We start from the raw sequence: 21924 nt of genomic DNA on the forward strand, positions 1-21924 counted from the left end.
GTGTATTTTTAGGTTCTACAATTGGAGCAGGATCTGCTTACGATTCGTGATCCAGCGAGAACACCCCCAGTTATTTGTTGGGTTCGTGTGGCTTAGTCTTTAAGTTTTCATTGTTGAGTCCTGTGTACTATTATGTGTCTGTCTTTTTTTATCTAGCCATGGGGTTGTTAATCTATTTTCGATCTATGAGTTTGAATGTCACTCTGGTATTTCTCGCCCCTATTTTTTCATCATGGTGTCGAATTTTACAGCATATTTATATCCTCAAGGGGGTGTGCGGAGTTTATAGGGTGAATATAGTTATCAATTTTTTTTTTAAAGATTATATGAAAACTAAATGCCTCCAATACCATTATGTTTGCATGTAATCAACCTTACATTATTTCTTTTAATAATTCCTGAGAAGTTGTTAACATAATAATCCGTTAAAAAAATTATCTTGTAGGCATAACTAGAATGTAATTTATATTAGTTATCGTTATTTTGTCCATTTTTCCTTTGATCTTTTTTTGTGATAATTTTTCATATAATGCTAATCTCTTGAGATGGACAAGTATCGCTAGAAAGTAAGAAGGCACGTGACGTAGAAGCCGTTGGTTATGAAATTGACTGGAAATTGACAACATCATCATAGGTAAAATAGCGATAAACAAATTATCATTGGTAATCTCAACTTGATTGCCTTTCTCGCTTTCGACGTCGCGACGTCCCGTCTCAAGCGAGAAAATCAATCTCGTTGAGATGATCAACGGTAATCTATAAATACATGTGTATAAATCCAGAAATATACACAACCTTTCATACGTCATTGCCATCTTGTTTGGTCAAAATTAGCTAAATAAGTAGGAAAATTACAATGGCATCGATTATCCTTTTAAACAGTCTTAATTTTGATCCAAAGCACTTTTTATGAAAATCTTTTAATTGAAGATGAAAAACAATTATCAATGAATTGTCCTGTGTATGAAGATTTGCATTGTTATTTGTTTTATCAAGCATCTCTATTCAACGTTAATTTTATGCAATTGTCTCATGACTTTAGTTTATATTTTTATTCACAGATGAAAATATGTACTTTTATCCTGCAATTAGGTGTCCTACTATACAGATACAGCCCTACATATATCGCTGTGCTGTATCTGTATACTATACAGATATCGCGTTAAAGCTCCGCCCACTGTCGGACTGAGTATTGTTTGAACCTGTGTGACCTCAGAATGTGTAGTCCAGTTGCATTCCAATGACGATGACAATGTGTATGATTGTGTTACAAATCATCCATGTCAATATCAGCATGCATGTTTAGTGATGTCAAGTCTGAAGCGTAGGACAACTTGTACACTTCTTTTTCAAATTTGACAATGTTTTGTTATTTTTTTGTACTGTTGCAATTAGTTGTAATGTTAAAGTAGATAATTATTCACCTTGAGCGATGTATTATTCTAGTGTAATATTCCTGACGTGTATTAATGTATTATTCTTCTCAGCGTAATATGAGATTTCGATATTACTACGCGGGCCTCTAAGGATTACAAATCGAAAATAAATGCTAAATATGATTATATGTTAATTTTTGTGTCTTTCAAAACACAAACAATATACAGAATTAATTGCAGGATAAAGACAATAACTGTTTAGTGTCTTTAAATATCAGCTGTATTTGTACTCGGCTCGAAACATGTGTAGTAGCTCGCTAAAAGCTCGCATACACCTTGTTTCCTAGCCTCGTACAAACAGTTATTGTCTATTTATACCAAAATTTGCAAAGACATTTACCAAAAAGAAAATGTATGATATTTAGCTAATTGTACTGTAAATGATGTATATAACTTTTAGAAAGTCACTCATAATGCTTGATGTTTTATTAGCTATTTGGTATGTTTTATATAATGAAAGGGGTAATATTTAAATAAAATATTGTCTTGTGTTGTCTTGTCTTACCGCCTATTAAGCAATCACAACGCCCAGCCTGAAGCACACACGGAAATGTCATACTTGTATTTACACAAGACCGATGATATAATGTGTTTACGTTTCAATTTTTAATGATCTTAATGTTTAGATCAACCCACAGAGCTTGCATTATTTTTATTTCGTTTACATTCCATACTATTTATGTTTGAATGTTGACCGCTGCCATTTTTTTAATTCTTAATTAAATTCTTGTCTTCCTAGTCTTCCAATAACAAATAACTAGATTCAAACTTTAAAATGAAACAGTGATTATGAGTTTGCTTTGGTAGTTGTTTGTTTGGTTTGTGAATTTAAAGACCGTGCAGTGTTTTCCTTTGTAAACTAGAGACAAGCTGCGAAAATATTGCTGCACACATTATCAATTGACTAGATTTCACTAAGATTTTCCCTTACATTTACAGTTAAATAACAAATATAACGAATTCTAAGGTAAATTGAAACATTTCAAGTCAATACAAAGTGACCGAATATAACGTTATCAATCAAAAGATAGATGGGAAAATAGCTGTCATATTCCTGAACTGGTACTGACATTGTCTGACGTTAATGGTTGGTTGAACTTGGTTTTTAAACTTCCAACTTACATGCAAATTGTTTACATATCGTTTTTAGGCAACAAAAGGGAGTAGAGCAGTTAAAAAACACAGGACCTGGCTTTTTTACAAGCAATAATGGAAATAAAAGCCAACGTTCCAAGTCATAGAAAATCTAAAGGTCAACCAGTTTCAAATAACATTATACATTTTTTTGAAATAAGACAGAAAAAAGGTCAGCAAAGACATAAGATTTACAATTGTATACACCAGATACCCGTGTCATCCACATAATTCTCCTCAGTGCAATATATTTGTTATAGTCGAAAGGGCATACAAAGCTGAAGAGCATTTAAATAAAAAAATCCCAAATCTATAAGCGACTCAGGCAATTTATCGCTGGAATTAGCAAAACCTTAGTGACAATATGGGGATCGGTCTGAATTATTAATTTTGGCTCATCTACATAAAAAGGACCAATCAAGTGAATATATCGTCTTTACTAACACCACTAAGACAAGCTGAGTATCTTTGCTGGTTGGTGCTGACTACCAACTCACAATAAGTGCTTTGAATAGCATACTTTGTCACAAGATGACGACTATAATTTGGCATAAAGATTCATTACTAGAATTGAGAATAGAAATAGGGAGTGTGCAAACGTGACAATCCGATCAAAGAGCAGAAAGCAGCCAAAGGCAAGTAAATACAGGATTTTTTTTTTTAAATAACTCATAGGTTGTCGTTTGTTGATGTAATTCATAAGTGTTCTCGCTCTCGTTTGTTCTTTTATAGATTGTTGTTTTTCTCGTTTGAATGGTTTTACACAAGAAATGTGTGGCCAATTTGAGCCAATGCTCCATGTTGAAGACATCGATTCATCTTCCCGTTACATGTTTACTATATACATATAACTTATCAATAACGCTTAAATAAAAACAATAAGAGATCCAAATAAAATACGAATTTAAAGAGAGGATATTTCAAAGATTTGTGCAATATAAGGCTTTTTAAGATAGATTTTTTTCTTATAAAAATACTTCAATTTTGAAGCTGAGATATATCTTCAATCACACTAAAAGAGGGACGAAAGATAACAAAGGGACTGTCAAAGTCATTAATCTAAAACAAACTGACAACGCCATGGCTAAAAATGAAAAAGACAAACAGACAAACAATAGTATACATGATACAACATAGACAACTTAAGAATAAACAACACGTACCCCACCAAACAATTGGGGTGATCTCAGGTGCTCCGGAAGGGTAAACAGCTCCTGCTCCACATGTGGCACCCGTCGTGTTGCTTATGTAATAACAAATCCGGTAAACAGTCTAATTCGGAAGGTCACATTCATGAAAGGGAAGGGGATTATAGTTACGACATTTGTACGACGTAAGGAACATATCCGATATCATTAGTGAAACGGTTATTCCATTTCGGTCAATCAACTAGTGATGGCGTCCGCAAAATTTACGAAGGGATGTTTTCTACTTCATCATTTGGAACTCTTGGTTTAATAGCTTCCGTGTGAGCAGCAACCCTCTATCAAGAAAATCATGATAGGAAATACAAGCACGGTAATATATGGTATCAATTTGGAGATATATACCCCGTATGAAGGTGCTGCTGGAATGTTGCTACTTAGAAATGGAAAGTTCACAATTGGAAAGATGAAATCATCTCTTTTGTTGTAAAGTTTTGTTTTCAACATAATTTATCCCATAAAGACTTGGGTCTCCTTAGAGATCTTTAGACGTAGTCAGATAAGTGCACGCAGCTGAGCAGTTTATATTGAAGGATTCATATAAAACGATTGAATAAAACATTGTATTGTAGTGTATTTAAAAAGCATACAGAAATGCCACTGAAATATAACGATGAAAAATTGCCCTTGCTATTTTTGGTACCAGCATATAAAATCGAGTATAAATGATCAGTCTCGGTGAATGTTACAAGACACCAATTCTTCATATAATTTTGAAATAATTTCTAGTTGCCCTTCATTCATTCAAAAGATTTGATTTTGATTTAAAATTAGAATAAACCCACACATTGACAGTCTTCGTTAATAGTTGTAGCTTTTTCGTTATGTTTGACAACTCTAGAGTCTTGAATAACAATTTAAATGTCGATAAAACACACAGGATAAGCTTTTGTATCAAACTGTTCAACCATTGTTTTGTTTTTGTATATTTTTTACCTTTAGGGTTTTGTCCATTTTTGTCAATATACGCTTGGTGTTACACGGTATTTATACATCTCGTGTGATAGTGCTATGACGCTATGAACTTTTTAGCATTCTTGTCTTTTGGTATTGCTTTGAACTCTGTCTATATAGTGTAATTATGCCATTTCATTTTTGTAAGTTGAAATAGTTATTTGTTTATAAAGGGATTAAGATTTCAACACAATGATGGCTGCTGGGCCCCTACTTCTACATGTGTACCTATTACGTGTGTTTATTTCGCTCATACAATGGTGTCAGTATAATAATTAAATGCGAATGTCTTACAAGTGAGAGATTAAGCTAGCCATAAAACCTGGTTTTATCCACCCTTTTCTACATAAGGAAATGCCTGTACAAAAGTCAGGATTTTTGACATTTTTCCATTTGTTTAGCCTTTTTAAGATTATCTTTGGAGTTTGGAATTTCCTCTAGAAAGCATATGTGTACTTGGGGGAAAGGTATATCTAGTAAGTGACCATTTGATTGAAATGATTTCTGATTAGTTAGATTGCGGTCCGCGCACAAACTCTTTTAATTTTAATTTCGGACTCCACCGTTACCACTGTTGTTGGTAATTGACTTATTCGTTATTGTAAAATTAGCATGAAATAAATGAGTTTTTACATCCTATAGCCGGCGTATTGTTGCTTAAGAATAGAATGCTTCATTTTGTAACTTCATTGGGGTGTAAAAGCATTGACCGAAGTACATTTTTTATAAAGCGCGGAAGCGCTACATTCTAAAAATGTGCGCACGGTCAACGCTTTTACAAGCGTATGAAGTTACAGAAAGAAGCATTTAATACTATTAAGTACATTTAATAGCTAGGATCATGAAAACACGAATTTTATCAATGTATTTTATTTAATTCACCTGTACTCTTTATTATGGGACCTCGTGTTATCATGAATGAAAAGTTTTATTGAGCAAATTAATGCAATTGCTTAAAGAATAAAATGTGATGTGCAGTTAGCCAATCAGAATAACGTATTATAGTGAAACATACATCTAATGTAATTATAAATAAATATGAAATGTTTGCGGTGGAAATACTTGGTATAATTTTTTGGTAAATTGTATAAGTCGGAAAGTTTTTATGAAATAATCCTCATTAGGAACACTCTAAGCCAAATATTTGAAAACCAAGGATGTAAATAATAAACAAAGGTTGCATTCTGTTAAACATTTTAGGTTTTACAAATGATATATTAAGACTTTTAAGCAATACCCAAAGGACATGCTCTACAACTTTAATATTGCTGAAGATAAACGACCCAGACTTTCCTAAAAGATACATTTCTATCCTTCGACCTACTAACAATTATTTATAACACAAGCTTGTAAGGACTACCAGATATTTGTGAAAGAGGGACAAAAGATACCAAAGGGACAGTCAAACTCATAAATCTAAAACAAACTGACAACGCTATGGCTAAAAATGAAAAAAGACAAACAGAAAAACAGAAAAACAACAGCACACATGACACAACATGGAAAACTAAAGAATAAACAACACGAACCCCACAAAAAAATAGGGGTGATCTCAGGTGTTCTGAAAGGGTAAGCAGATCCTGCTCCACATGTGGCACCCGTCGTGTTTCTTATGTGATTACAAATCCGGTAAATAGTCTAACTCGGTAGGTCACATTCATGAAAGGGAAGGGGGTTGTAGTTACGACGTAAGGAACATATCCGATATCATTTGTGAAACGGTTATCCCATTTCGGTCAACCAACTCGTGATGGCGTCCGTAAAATTTACGAAGGAATGATTTGTAAAATACATTCGAACACATTAATTTTTCTAAATGATAGAATGCTAAAAAAATCACATAGATTGGTTCATAAATAGGGATGTATTTCAAGTCGGATTTTTAAAACAAAATTCCACAAAGATACCAGATCTAAAATCGTCTACAATAGATTGTCCAAAGAACTGGTTAGATTGGAAGAACAAATAAAAGTCTGTTTTAACATAGATTCTAGCGATATTTATTTAGATTCTTCAAAACTTTTTCTGACTACGTAAATGCAACAAAAAAAATGTTGAACTTTATTGTTTAGCACACGACTGGTTGACGTTCTCGCAATTTATCCTGTAACTTATATGTTAAATCGAGCAAGGCAATGGTAGAAAATCATTCACCACACTCTCATGTTGGCAAATTTGTATACATGTTACAGATAACTAAAAATACGTCCTTATTTTAAATGAATGTTAATGAGATGTCTAAATAGCTTTAATAGCAAATTTTAACAGTGAAGATGTGATCTGCACATGAATTTGTTAATGAACAATTAATCAGAGAATTATTATTGTTTTGTTGATAGTAATTATCCAGCGTTGACTTGTGGATGAAATCGACCAATAAACAAGATGAGACCAGATTTGACATCTCTGACGTAAAACAAAAATGGTCTATTGGCTGTAAATTCTAAGCCTCCACCACTTTTAAAACCTACTCCAAAGACTGTGCCAGCTGCTCCCTCCACTCCTGCTTCGTTCAAGTTGAAGACGGCTTTATGAACAGCAACCTTGACGAATAAATTGGGTGTCTTCTCAACAATAAGATTCGTGAAGTTAGCCTTCAACTCGTCAAATATTTCTGTAACTCCAAGTTTTGGTAATTCTACTTTTAGATCAAACTCAGACTGTAATTTAAACTTTGGGATGGTGATACTATTGAATCTGTTTTTAAATCCAGAGGAAATCGTTTTTAGGAATTTCGGTGTAATTTTAGTCTCAATATTCTGTAGTCCCACGTTTTCATCTGGTAAAATGAATACCATATCGAAGTTTCCTCCAGTGAATGGTAACGCAATCGCGGTTAAGTCTTGTCCTTTAAAATATGGAACAGCTGTTCGTATGTTCATCATGTCAACTTCAATTGTTTTTTTGAAAGGGAGGTAAAACTTTCCTTTTCTTGTGTTTTTCGGTGAAAATTGTTTCTCCCATGTTGCTTTAAAATATATTGCATTTACAATGAACATTACCATATCTGAATCTATCCATTCCTCCTTGATCAAATCCTTTATTTTGCCGTTTGTATGTTTTGACACCCATCTGTTCATGATCATTGCAGATGCCTTGGGTGTTGTAAAATCTTTTAAGCTGATATCAGCTCCAAAGTATTGTTTTGCTTTTTCTCGGACATTCTGCAATACTGTGAATTGGTTATTTACAAAAAGCCTATTTGCACTAGCCAAACTTACATTTACACCAGCTTGTTGAATTATGTAGCTGTTTAGGGACTTGTGATATCTCAACTTTTCCTCCTCTGAAAATACACTATTTTGAAAAAGAGCAGATGAAATTTGTTGTTTTGATCGTCCGCTTGCCCCAACCATCAACAGTAGAAACGCTGCTGTGATACTATACGGTGACATACATAAACTCTCTTGCTTGTTTAATCCTTGATACAAAGATGTCGAAAATTCAATTAAACTTTGTTGATAGTCAATAGGAATATCTACTAACGAAGCCATTATTTCAGTCCTGTAGATGTAGTGTGATACTGAAATATCAGACTGCAGACAAAGTCCTATTACATGTGTACATTAAATGCAAATTGTATGTAAATAGAACAAGCTTCCAACAAAATACAATATTTTTACTGAAATGCGCAATCTGGATTAACCTTTTTTATTCATAAATAGCTTATAAAAATATGTTGTATATATGTTTTATAATACGCAGTAGTTGTCACGTTCGTTGTCGAGGACATTATGCGGTTTACCAGTTTTTACTTTGTTTGTCCGTTTAAATCGTGACAAATATCCTGATTATTTTTCTTGTCATTTGTCAAATTTAAAATTTAGATACGCAAATGCAATTTTAGTGATTTCGTTATTATTTTTCTTTTACTTACAGAAGTCAAATATTTGATTATGCAATGGATTTAAGCATCTAGTTTTACTTCCGCATTTACATGTAGAAAAAGAGTTTAAAGATCTAAACTCTGAGGTTACTTCAAAACGGAAAGCCCCTTATCAAAACCTAAGCAAAACAAACAACATAAACGCACCAAACAAACGAATAACAACTGTCATATTTCTGACTTGGTACAAGCATTTCTTGTGGCGGATTAAAACTTGATTTAAAGCTAGCTACACCTCTTACATTTGAATGACAGTTGCATCAAATTCAAATATATTGACATTATATTTCAGTATATGTGTTTTAATGCCATATAAACAAGTTCTAAGTTATATCTGGCAAATGATTACACAATGACATCTAAGATCGTATGGTAGCATATCACTGTTTGACGTTCATCCATTGAACTCTAGTGGAAAGATGTCACATTAGCAATAGTACCGCGTCTCTTTTAATCGTATGCAGTTGTCTGAACTTTGTAATGTAAAATCCATTCACAATTCAATCATTCCAACAACCATAAGGCACATGGCATAAAATGTTTAAAAAAGAACACATACATGTATATAAAAAAAGAATGTCAATTCGGATGGACTACTTAATAACTTCAATTAATAACTAACTAAAAAAGAATTTCTGAAATTAAAACTGTATGTTAGTATTTTCATCTGTGGTACATGTGTTTATTTAAATGTTTGTCTTATTAGGATCATCGCAGATCTTGACTTCAACCTTATAAATAATTTAAACAACCCGGTTATTTATTTGTAAGATGGCATGTTTAGGTTTCAACATGCTAAAGACGCGTATAAAAGGATGTATTTAAGATTAAGGCCTGAGGTATTGACTGAACATGAACGATTATTATAATAAATTTAGATATCTATTATTTGAGTGATATGAAAAGCGATGGTGATTGTGGTTAAAAATGATGTTTTAAAAACCAACGTCACCGATGATCAACTTCTCTTTTTTTTATAAACAGTAAAATGTATTGAAAAAAAATCCCATTATGTCGTCCATATAGATATATCCCTAATGCGCCTAAAATTGATGAATACAAAAGTTGTACGTAAAACAAACAAAAAATATCTGAGTAGTATTATTGGACATGTTTCAATTCTTAAAGGGGCACTAGCTGTCAAAAAAAAATATAACAATTTAAAACATTTATCCAAACTACTAAAATTCTACATAAAACAATAAACAAGGCACAGGCATGGAAATACGTATCTTCGTTTCTTGTAAATTTGAGTCTAGACGCCATCTAATTATTTATCGAGTTGACCTCTATAGTTATTCGATGACCATATATTAAAGCGATGTAAACATAAATATAGATGAATAGATTAAGCAAACACGTGCTGTTGAATTATTCTAGGTCTATTTTATTTCATATTACAGGTAAAAAATAAATGTTTATCATCGTTTTCATCTGTATTAGAATGTTTATTTGTGGATCCAATCAGTCAATCAAATGATTTTCCTTTGTTTCATTTTCAATGTTGACATTCTTTACCTTTAAAAAACTTTTCACATACAATTCACGTGTTATCCATCTCAAGCTATGGGGTTAAATTAAAGTTCACATGAATACGGATTCCATGAGGTCGAGTTATTCACTTGCAAGTGAATAATTCATAACCAATGTTCATTGCTTATTTTGAAAAAAAAAGAACCATATTGGCTCCTAAAAAGGAATTATTATTTTACTTTTTGTATTTCTTTACTTATTGAGCCAAAAAATAATATTTAAGGTTTTCCATACACTCGTAGCTAGTGCCCCTTTAACAAGTGACTGATCATAACTATTTGTGTTGACTTGGAAAGAAAAGGACCAAGGAATAAATGTGTAAAGGCTATGGAGTTAATAAAGGTATAGAAAGTATTAAAATTTCAAAGAACTTATTGTGTGAAAAAAAGAGATTTTTTTACCACGAGGAGCCGCATCACGAAAAGATTTTCGGGTGTGCTAATTTATGGAATTTCGAAATTCCGACAATTTAACCTCATATGTAAAAATGTCTCAGCTTCGAAAAGAACCACCATAGTTTACAATACGGCCTAAGCTACAGAAGAAAATGTAACCATTACCGCCTTTGGAAAATCAATTTCGCATACCGACTTATTTACTGTACTTTTAACATTAATTCAAATAGGTCATGTTCAAAACGAATAAGTCATGAATATATAATAAGATTGAATAAATGTAAATTTACACGGAAGTGCTTTATCAAAATATACATAAACAACAAAACTGTTCACTTTGCGGAAATAAGTCGAATAGGATTACATGCAGCCTCTTAAAAATGCACGTATTTATTAAAAAAAAAGTAATAAAAAAAACATTTTGATATTATGTTAGAGTAATGAATTTTTGCATGATTAAACTGATCACGCAGTTTAAAAAACTTATATGCATAAGAAATCATAAAATTAATACTGTTAATATATATGCAATGTAAACCTTCCGATTCCGTTACATTTGTTGAGATGTATGTACTTATTTACATCAGGAGCATCAAGCAGTTTATTGGTGTGTTGATTAACTCACAGACTAAATACAATTCTTGATAATTCGTGTACAGTTTCTGAGTCAGCAGTCCAGTTTACAACCCAATATGAGGTTAACCGTATAATTCTCAACCCAATATGTTTCCTTCTAAATCAATGTATCTTTTCGTGTAAATCACGAATGTAATGATGCACATATCTCACTGATATTAGGGTAACTAATTCATGAAAGTAGTTTTGGTAACTGTCATATTTCTGACTAGAAACAGACTTTTGTTTATTTGCGGATTATACATGGATGTATAGCTAGCTAAACCTCTCATTTGTATGACAGTCGCGAATAATTCCATTATATTGACAACAATGGGTGAAGAAAACAAATGGACATAATAGGTAAAAATGTCAAAAATAGGAGTACAGCAGTCAACATTTTGTTATAATCTTAATCGCTATAAGAGATACAAATATGTCAGCAAAGAAACACCAAAGGGCAATCGTACGGCCTTCAACAATGAGAAAACCCAAAGATTCTTTTAATAAGTAGTCGTTTTAATTTTACCATCGTTTACACATTTCATCAATCATATTTCTTTCTGTTCATATGAATCATTATCATGCAAACAAAGCACAAGAAAACTTTCATGTATTCATGCCTTAGAAAGAAAAGAAATATTAAAACAGTGAAATACACTAAAAAGGTGAGGAACACAATCGGTTGCTTGCACGACCATTCAGAACTCATTCCTGTAGCATCAACATTTTGGTAAGCAATGTGCACAACTATCTTTTGCAGTTTTTAAATTACTTACAGTCTTCGGGTAAGTTAAGAATTACTTTGAATAACCAATCCATTATTGCTTTATGACTACTTACTTGTTTCACTTATCGACTTATAATAATGGAGTAACAGGACTGGTGTCAAAATTCGAGCAGAATCTAATTACCCTCCGGATCTAATGAAACAACCGGTATTGTTCATTCTATGCTGTGTTGTATTCTGTAGAGTGCTGCTTTTCTTTTTGTCGTTTATCCTTTTTTTTTGCCATGGTGTTGACAGTATCATTGCGGATTTATATATGTTTTGAATGACTTTTTCAATTACTGTTACCTCCTTTTGTTTTACAAAAAGCAATTAAGCTTTAAGACACTTGATACCAAGCAAAATGTACTACAACAATTAAAAAAAAAACATGCTACCAAAAGCAAACTTTCTTCTAGATTATATCTTTGTCTCTTAAAATTTCACCAACAGTAAATTGAAATTTTGAGAGTCCATATAAAAACTAGATGTGGTCTACTGTAAACCAACTTATTTTTGCGAGCGGAAAAAAAACCGCATATAAATCGTCGCTAATATGTAAAACTTGGACCATTCTTTATTGATCTTGATCAAGCAAGTCGGAAATTCGCGAAATGAAATAGCCGCGAAGTGGTTTACAAAGGGTAAAACGCGAAATTAAGTATCCGCGATAATGAGTTGGTTTAGTTATTGCCAATGATACATCTGTGCATCAGAGACTGTATGGCGTAGAAGTAAGAACTATAGTTCACCTTGTGGCCTTCAACAATGAATTTCATTCATTGACATATATATTAACGTATAGTTGATATGAAAGAATTTATTTGAAAACCATTTTAATAATCTTTAATGTAACGCAAAAGTCTTCAAACTGTTTTGACATCTTGACGTCTGTGTAGTGGGTAGTCTCATTTCACAGATAAGATGATTTCTCAAATGCTTCGTTGTCCTTTCCATTAACAGCATGTTTTTGTTTACTCGTTTCCATAGTATCACTCAAAACTCTCTCTTTGGTATCGGGAACACAGGCAACACAAACTGCAGACAACAGCATCAAACCACCACACAGGAAATACATTACTCCAGTTGTACTTTGACTCTGGTGGAAAAAAAACTGCTTGTTTAAATTTCAACACATTGACTACTTCACAGAAAAATATTCTGGTCAGGATGTATAAAAATATCGGTGTCCAACTTCCGGCGTTTGTTTTCCGTTCTATTTCTTTTTTGTTAGTGCTTTTTTCGACTTGGTTTGAATTGTGTTTGTTAGTGGTATTTGCTTCATTCGTTTCATATTGTTTTTGTTTTCATTTTTTATGCACATAATGTTTTTGTTTTTATTTTTTATGCAAATTTTGTTTTGTTTACTTTTTTTAGATTTTTTGTAAGCATTGTCTTACGTTATCATTTCGCCTTTGACTTGTATTTTCGGGAGAGGGTAAGTATTTGTAATATTTAAATTTTATAAGGTTATAGATCAGTTAAGAAATCACTGAGCAGGTGTTTTACTAGCATCCTGTCCTATGCATGAACAAATATAGAAACAACATGAAAATACTGCCCCAGAACCATTCGATCTTTCAATTACACTTTATAGTTGAATATGCTATCTTGCTATGAACATGGTAATTGAAATTAAACTTTGACTAGAAAAAGAGCTGTTCTTGTCGAGAGTTTTTGTGTTACAGTTGTTGAATATATTTTACAAAAAACATTCGTCATCAGTAGAATCGGTTGACATGCTTTTTTGATATTTGCAAAAAAAAACAAACCAAACAGGTTCTTCCTGTGTTTGTAGCAGACATCTGGGAATGTAACAATCTTGATATGTTTATACATACCACATAGACTATCTGGGGTGCAACCATTGCACCAATACGTGCAACTGTATTCTGTATACCATAACCTATGTTTCTGTCGATATATTAATAAAACTTGATGATAATTATCATTTGAACAATGCGGATCTGAAATAGTATTTTGAATAGCTATCAATTCATAACAAGTCTCAATCTGTAATAGGTTCATAAAAAATTATACCAAAATTGGAAAATAAATTCATGTAAATTTAAAACTTGGTTTTTGTGAACGCGAAAAGGAATAGTCCAAGATTCGTAGTGGCTTATTTGTAATTGCCAAAACAAATCCGTCAAATCGTTCAAAATATTTTGTAGTTTGTCTCATCTCATATCAACCATTAAATTAAATGTACCAATACATAAATTAATTGCATTAAGCAGATCCGATCGCATTGCTTGGCCACCGTTACCTTTTCTATCACGATTATTTTTCTAGGTTAATTGAATGACAGCACCTGTCATTTATGCGAAGATTGTTATTTCAAGTCAACTGATTCTTTATTACATATCAACTGTAATGTAGGACGCTAGTCCAATGTTTAGAACATGTGACCTTAAAAATACGAAACAATTTCGTTAAGTTTATCAGGTAACGTGGAAACCGAGGTATGATATTAATAATATGTAACGTAGGGATTGACTGGTCATGCACTTCAAGGTAATTGGTTGGTGTCCTTGATATAACAACTATTGCTCGAGGTGAATCCGAGGGCAATTGTTGGTGTCAAAGAAAATATCAAATTTTACTTGTATGCTTATACCAGGACTGCCGTTAAGTGCTTTATTTAGTAAATTCTGGAATGCAAATACTACCGTACGTGCAACCGTAAGGTTCATCATAACAAATGGCAAAATTTCAGGTGTTTGTTTATTTTTTACACCTTCTATAGGAAGAGAAAAAAATTCCAGTAAAATCCAAAAAAGATTTCATCTGTCTGAAATGCTAAATATATTTAACTTTTATATATCTAGTGGATGCTAGGCCTTAAAACTTTCAAAACGGCACAGGTAAGTCTGCACACGGAGTATTTTTTTAGTTAAAATATGCGGCCATATTTGTTCATTTGTTATGATGAAAGTTAAGTTTACTTAGTTAAAAATGTACGTGTTACAAGTTTATACACATTATTAAAATTGAGAATGGAAATGGGGAATGTGTCAAAGAGACAACAACCCGACCAAACCGGTTGAATATGATTATATATAGTAAGGAGCATATTTATTAAGACATGCTTATAAAAAAAGAGATATGGTATTATTGCCAATGAGACAACTATCCACAAACGACCAAAATGACACAAACATAAACAACTATAGGCCTTTAACAATGAGCAAAGTCCATACCGCATAGTCAGCTATACAAGGACCCGATAAGACAATGTAAAACTATTCAAACAAGAAAACTAACGGCCTGATTTATGTAAAAAAAACTGAACGAAAAACAAATATGTAACACATAAACAAACGACAACCACTGAATTACAGGCTCCTGACTTGGGACAGGCACATACATTAATAATGTGGCGGGGTTAAACATGCTAGCGGGATCCCAACCCTCCCCCTAACCTGAGACAGTGGTATAACAGTACAACATAAGAACAAACGCCAACGCCCAGATTATTTACCTGACAACTGTTGGATATGATTCTGTAGTGAGGAGCATGAGACATGCCCAGCCTGCTCCAACGCCTAGCTTGGACGCCAAAGCAAAACCATTTATTAAACCAAACTTATATTGTGTAGCTAGAAAAAAGTCTAAACTATAAACAAAGACATTATAAATACACGGATTAAACTTTTTACGACAGACGCGCGTTTTGTCTGCGAAAGACGGAGTAGTGACGATAGAATAATTAAAATACAGTTAAACTGTTAAACACTACAAATTAAGATCGAAATCTAAGTGTTCAGGACTCAAACAATAATAAAATTTTATTCTAGTAAATGAATGAAAACAAAATGAAAAAATAAACTTTTGTTTATATGTTACGCACGTAATATATTTTAAATGCGGTGCTCATTTATTTGTTAAGTAAATGTTTATAACATAATCAGTATATGAATTAAAAATAAAGAAGTGTTTCTCTTAAATACAGCAGTTTCTTCAAACTAATAATAGCTACAGAAATATTCGAGTCAGAAAATAACGCATTCTTATATTCTTAGTAAATAGACAACAGTATTTTGCCAAACACTTCTGTGTGGGTTTCATTTTTTTTTTATAATTAATTTTAACGACTGAATGGTTTTCGCTTACCAATAATTTGTACGACTCCTACGCTGGTACCAGTAGCAGCAACAAATAGAAAGAACATGAAAGTTGTCCACTTACGTCCAATACTAAAAGTAGATTAAATACAAGCAAAACAATTTATGTATATTTGGAATATAAATATCATTTGCAAATGTATGGTGTTAAAAATTGATTTATTTTGCTCGAAGTCCATTGCAAGACTACAAATCAGATTAAAAGTAAACTACATATTCAATTTCACGTATATACAAATCTTTGTCTTAAAGAAGTTTCATTATGTAGTCAATTAAAGAGACGCGACAGACACCATGCAAGGTCACATTCGGGGGGAGGACGGTTTTGAATTAAGACATTTGGAACATATTCGCTATCATTTGTAAAAGCCGATATTCCATAACGATCAAGCAAATCGTAATGGTGTACGGGAAATAACTTATGAATTATAACAACTTTATCCCTTGGAACTTATCAGTTTTATATAGCATCCATGTGAGCAGTAACTCTCTATCAAGGAAATCATGATAGGAAATATACAAGCCCTGGAATATCGTATCAACTGGTATATATGTACTCCGTATGCAGGTGCTGCTGAAATGTTGCTTCATAGAAAGGGTGTGAATTATAGTTAGATTTGATGACAAATAGAAATTGTCTGTATACGTGAATGTTCTTGTTTCATGATGGTTCACTGAAGACCTGCAACGAAGGAGCAAAGGTTGACAAATCAATATTGTTACACTTCAGAAAGGCCCGATCGAGAATGAATTTAATTTCTCCTTCAAATACTCATATTTATAGGAAATGTCTTTTCAACGTATGCTCTCTTTAAATAGAGACCAGTCGTACCATACAAGGACACATTCCTAGCATATTGCCGGTAAAAGATTTAAAGACGGACAATAACAATTATGTTTATAAATATGTGTTTAAAATTTACATTTAAGTATTGAATGCTTCTTTTTGTAAATTTATTGGGGCGTAAAAGCGTTGACCGAAGTACATTTTGTATGACGCACGGTCAACGCTTTTACAACCCTATAAAGTTTCAAAAAGAAGCATTCAATACTTATAATTACATTTTTTAGCTATGATCATGAAAACAGGAATTTTACAATTTTTGTAGTTTATTCACCTGTGCACTTTATTGTGGGACCACGTGTTATCATGAATGAAATTTTTTATTGAGTGATGCAATTGCTGACGGAATAACATGTGATGTGCAGTTAACCAATCAAAATAAAGTATTATAATGAAACATACATCTAATGTAATTATACTTAAATCTAATTTCATCTAAACATTTTCAATTTATTGTCAGGTATTAAAGTAGTTAAAAATGAAGTTGAAACAATGTTCTATACAGGTTTTTGGCAAACATTTTTTCCCACATTATAACTCCTATAGTTTTCAAACTTACTAATTAGCAATCTTAAACTTACCAGTGATTAAAAAACCAAGCTAACAATAAGGACGGTACTTCTACGATACTTAGTAAAAACATATTCAGATACAAACTTCCGGACAGCTGCTGGACACCGAACGATATGGCATAATATGTATAACCGCATGAAATCCTTAAAAAGATAAATAAATTTTAAAAATTTTCATACATTAATTGAAGCAATTTATATTTGATTTACAGTACTACTTAAGTTTTTTTTTTATTGTAACGATGTGTTTCATTTGTAACTTTACATTATTTCAAATTAACCAAAATATATTTGATTTTGCAGAACGTTTTTTTTTTTACAGCAATTGTGCCATTAAGCTGTCAATTGATATTGTCCATATACAATGTATCTATTTGTGATATTTAAATGTGTATGACGTAGAGAATATCTATCTGTCACAGTGATTTTCGTAGGTTTTTTTGTGTGTGAAACGTCACTAAAGAATACAGGTTCGCGGAAATCTCATAACGCATACTATTTTTGATCCAACTGCGAAAAAAATATTTCCAGACATCTTTTTATTAAGTGGAATATTTTTAGGGTGCTGTCTCGTTGTCATAAATGCCAATAAGTATTCCATTCATGGAAACAGAAAAGACGTCTATCTTATTTTAACTGTGTTATTTGGGAAATGACGTTTTGTCTTATTATCTTTTTGACATTTCCTTATTCCTACCATCCCACAGCCAGTAACATACTCCTCTTTAGTAAATCTGGATTCTTCAATACATCAAAATAAGTGTAATTGGTATTGTCTTGAGGCAAAGATTTCACAAGCATCTTTAGTCTGGATGTGTCTGGAAATGGATTTCCGTTAAATTTGGCGATCTTTCTGATAACCTCTTCTGCTTTCTCGACTTGATCGTTAGCGACTAACCATCGGAAGCTCTCCGGTATCAACCTAAAACACATTTAATATCTAAACTGTGAATAATGGTTTCCTATCCTTGCATGGTCGGATAATAAAGCAAACATCTTAATATGTCCATCTGTTGAATTAAACAGTTAGTATCAAAAATCAGACTAAATAAACAATATACATAAAATGTATATCCAAACTATAATTACATGACGTACACTTTAATGACGTTACGTCACGAGTTATCGTTCCTGCTGTTGTCGGACAAACAGTTGGTAAAACAAACGAAGATATTTTTTAGATTTCTGAATTATATAAATGAGGGTATACTAGGTTTGGCTTACAGAATAGAGAATAATGAGCAAAAACAATAAAAAATAGGAAATATAGGATGCTATAAAATTAAGAATAGACAATAACAAGCAAGAAATATAAATTATAGAGAGCATTGTTCAAAATATTTTAAATGATTATTTTTTGTTTGTTTGTTTAAAATAATACATTACCACCATGTGAATAGCAGAGGAAATGTCACAGCAGCTGTAGCTATGTGTAAATAAAACCAATCATGGATAAGATACGAAACTCCTCCGTAACTGGCAGCAAATATTGACCATATTGGAATAGCCAAAAGCATAGGTCTATATTTCCCGGTAACAAATTCTATCTTGTATGTTAGATGCACCGTTAAATATATACCACATCCAATTCCAATAAAAAATCGCATAACGGCAAACATTTGCCAATTAACTGAAAAAGCTGCGATGAGATTTGAAACTATTAAAACAAGCAATGACAAAAAGAATGTCGGTTTTCTGCCAAATCTATCACCAAACTGTCCTGCTGCCAAACTACCCACAAGTAAACCTCCCATTTGAATCGTTGTTATAGTTTGAGTAATATAATCCAGATCACAAACAAGATAGAACTGAAACAGAACAACGAAAATAATGTTTTTAAACTTTAAATAGTTAACAATGGCTCATCTTCGCTAGCTAAGGATTATGCTCCACTCCCCTATGCCTCCTCTCTTGTCTGGCACATTTTGATTAAAAATAAATGCTTTCCATTGTATGAACTTTTCTTTGTTTTTTTGTTTTGTTTTTTGTTTTTTTCAATAACAGGAAGTTATACAGATATAGGAAGATGTGATATGAGTGCTAATGAGACAACACTCCATCTAAGTAACAATTTATAAAAATAAGCCATAATAGGTCAAGGTAGGGCCTTCAACACGAAGCCTTGGCTCACAATGAACAGCAATCTATAAAGGGCCCCACAAATTACTAGTGTAAAACCATTCATACTGGAATATACATGTTTTTGTTTACTCTGTTTAAATTTCAAATATATTTCAATTGATTCAAACATTCTTGATTTGATGACTCATCTTATAGGATAAAAAGATAGTTTTTAATAAACAACATAAAGTTTTAAAACTAGCAAGATGGTCCATAATACTGCTTACTCATTGTACTAAAAATGTATTATGATAACGAATTCTTTCCATTTATAATCTGTTTCAAAATACGTACCTCGCTTACAATAGTATTAAGAGATGGATCGAAAACTTTACGTAGACAGCTCAAATCGCTATGATTACTAGGTGGGCTACAGGTTTGCTCTTGTGTACCGTTTATATGCACAATGTTTGAAGTCTGGTTCCCCCATTCACATGACCAGTTTGGTATTGCTCCTCCAAAGGTCATCATAAGAATACTCCAGGCAGTAGATATTTCTCCAAGAGAAAGACTGCCCACCACTAAAAGCTGGAAAACTCCAAAGCCCCCACATTTCACTAATGTTTCTTCTAGAAAGGAACTTAGTTCTACGGCGGACATAACTGTACTGCTTCTTATCGAGATGAAAGCTGCAAAATTGGATAAAAATAGAAGTATTATGTATAAAATAAACTAATATTTTTAACAGTTTTGTATATATGAGTGTTCGTGTTATACAATTATCTTAAAAAGTAATAAAATCTTTTATTATCTAAAGCTTTCACAACGTGTTCTATTTTGCTTTTTGAACATGTGACCAAACTTGAATGCTTAGACTTGACTACAAACTACAATTTTCAAACTTTTTAAAGGGTTTGAGTGTCCTAATTCACATAAACTGTTTTTATTCGACAATATATCATGACATATGCAAAGTTTTATAATTAAAAAATGAAGAAACATGTGAAATATGTTTAATGTCTTCAAGAGTGTTTATACGCGGTAAGCAGCCATTTGATTTTATTAAAATATTTTAAATTGGTTCATTTTTCAAATTCCAACTAAATTTAAAGGTACACGGAGTGTCAATTGTACTAGATGGATGTAGTACTCAGTCACATAACACTGCAACATGAGATGTGGCCAGCTGTGATCACTTGTTTGGCAAAAAAATATGAGATTCTAAATGTTCGTATATAAATATCTGTGTGTGTACCCATCCCCCTTTCCCTCTTTTATTATCAAAAGTTGATGCCGTCTGCCTCCTTGTTTAGAATATCCACATTATTAATCCATGCAAATTTTAAAATAAAATGAGGTTTTAAATATTCGTATGAATAGTGATTTTTTACCCGTCCCTTTTTATCCTCTGCCATTTTTAAAAGTTGGTGCTTACTTGCTTATAATATCGACATCGTTAATCCATGAGATTATAAAATACACTTTAGTTAATGATTACATAAGAATATATAGAAAACATATCTTACCCCTTCAATATATATTTATGAGATGTTCAGGTTAGATAATGACCATGGTAAGAGTCTAGATTATTTTAATGTACGTAAATAATGAACTGTGATTAGATGTGTAAACATTATTATAATTCGTTATATAAATAAAGGGCCTCATGATACTCATAGTGATTGTGAAATGCGCTAGAATATTTTGTAACTAAGATACATGTAAGTCTGATACATGAACTTTTATTATAGTATACTGCGTCTCTGTGGAACACGTTTTTGTACTCGGTGGTATCTCGTGATATACTAGTATTAAACATCAAAGGAAATGGGTAGCTTTTTATTCATACCAGCACTGGAAGGCTTACTCCGAAACAAAAGCTTGGTGAATACGCATGCATGAGAAAACAGAAATAATATATCTTGATAATCGCCTTAATCCATTATTAACGATTAAAGAACGAATGTCCTTGGGTCTGTTTATATTTACCATGTCTTTTCTCAATGACCGCAAACCCTCTTTATAGTTGAAATAAAGGGACTCCTTGGATCTAACTATATTTTCAGTGTCATTTCTTAGAATAGCATTGGCCCCTTTTATTTAAGTATTACTCTGCAGTGTTTTAAAAATTTTCCGATAATTGCGTCCCCTTTTTTTATTTAAAATATAGATTCATTTGATCTACCCATATTTGCCGTTTCCTTTTAGCAATATTTGCGCCCCCCCCCCCCCCCCACTTTTTTTCAAAGATTAACACAATAGTTCCTTGAATCGATTCATATTTGCAGTGTCCTTTCAGCAATATTTGATTTACAAATTCCTTATATTCACATGGGAATGTCTTTGGATCGATTCATATTTGCAGTGTCCTTTCAGCAATATTTGCGTTCCCA

The 21924-nt window shown here is 32.4% G+C and overlaps 2 protein-coding genes across 3 annotated transcripts; both read right to left on the minus strand.

Annotated features, from left to right (window-relative positions):
- Window positions 1-6959: 6959 nt before the first annotated feature.
- On the minus strand, window positions 6960-8388 carry LOC134721708 (antithrombin-III-like). Its single transcript, XM_063584882.1, has one exon. The coding sequence runs from the start codon at window positions 8221-8223 to the stop codon at window positions 7072-7074; it is 1152 nt and encodes a 383-aa protein (XP_063440952.1). The 5' UTR covers window positions 8224-8388; the 3' UTR covers window positions 6960-7071.
- Window positions 8389-12834: 4446 nt separating this feature from the next.
- Window positions 12835-21116, minus strand: LOC134723677 (solute carrier family 22 member 4-like). Of its 2 annotated transcripts, XM_063587234.1 has the most exons (9): window positions 21058-21116; window positions 19886-20220; window positions 18857-19278; window positions 18168-18392; window positions 17480-17614; window positions 16044-16126; window positions 15412-15529; window positions 13769-13841; window positions 12835-13026 (listed from the first exon to the last, which is right to left on the minus strand). In XM_063587234.1, the coding sequence occupies exons 2-9, from the start codon at window positions 20189-20191 to the stop codon at window positions 12841-12843; spliced, it is 1548 nt and encodes a 515-aa protein (XP_063443304.1). In that variant the 5' UTR covers window positions 20192-20220; window positions 21058-21116; the 3' UTR covers window positions 12835-12840. The 2 variants fall into 2 exon arrangements, with proteins under 2 accessions (XP_063443304.1, XP_063443305.1); XM_063587235.1 differs by lacking the exon at window positions 12835-13026 and having other exon boundaries at window positions 13784-13894.
- Between the last annotated feature and the right edge of the window lie 808 nt (window positions 21117-21924).

The sequence above is a fragment of the Mytilus trossulus genome, chromosome 6, assembly GCF_036588685.1.
Source record: "Mytilus trossulus isolate FHL-02 chromosome 6, PNRI_Mtr1.1.1.hap1, whole genome shotgun sequence".
Lineage (NCBI taxonomy): Eukaryota > Metazoa > Mollusca > Bivalvia > Mytilida > Mytilidae > Mytilus > Mytilus trossulus.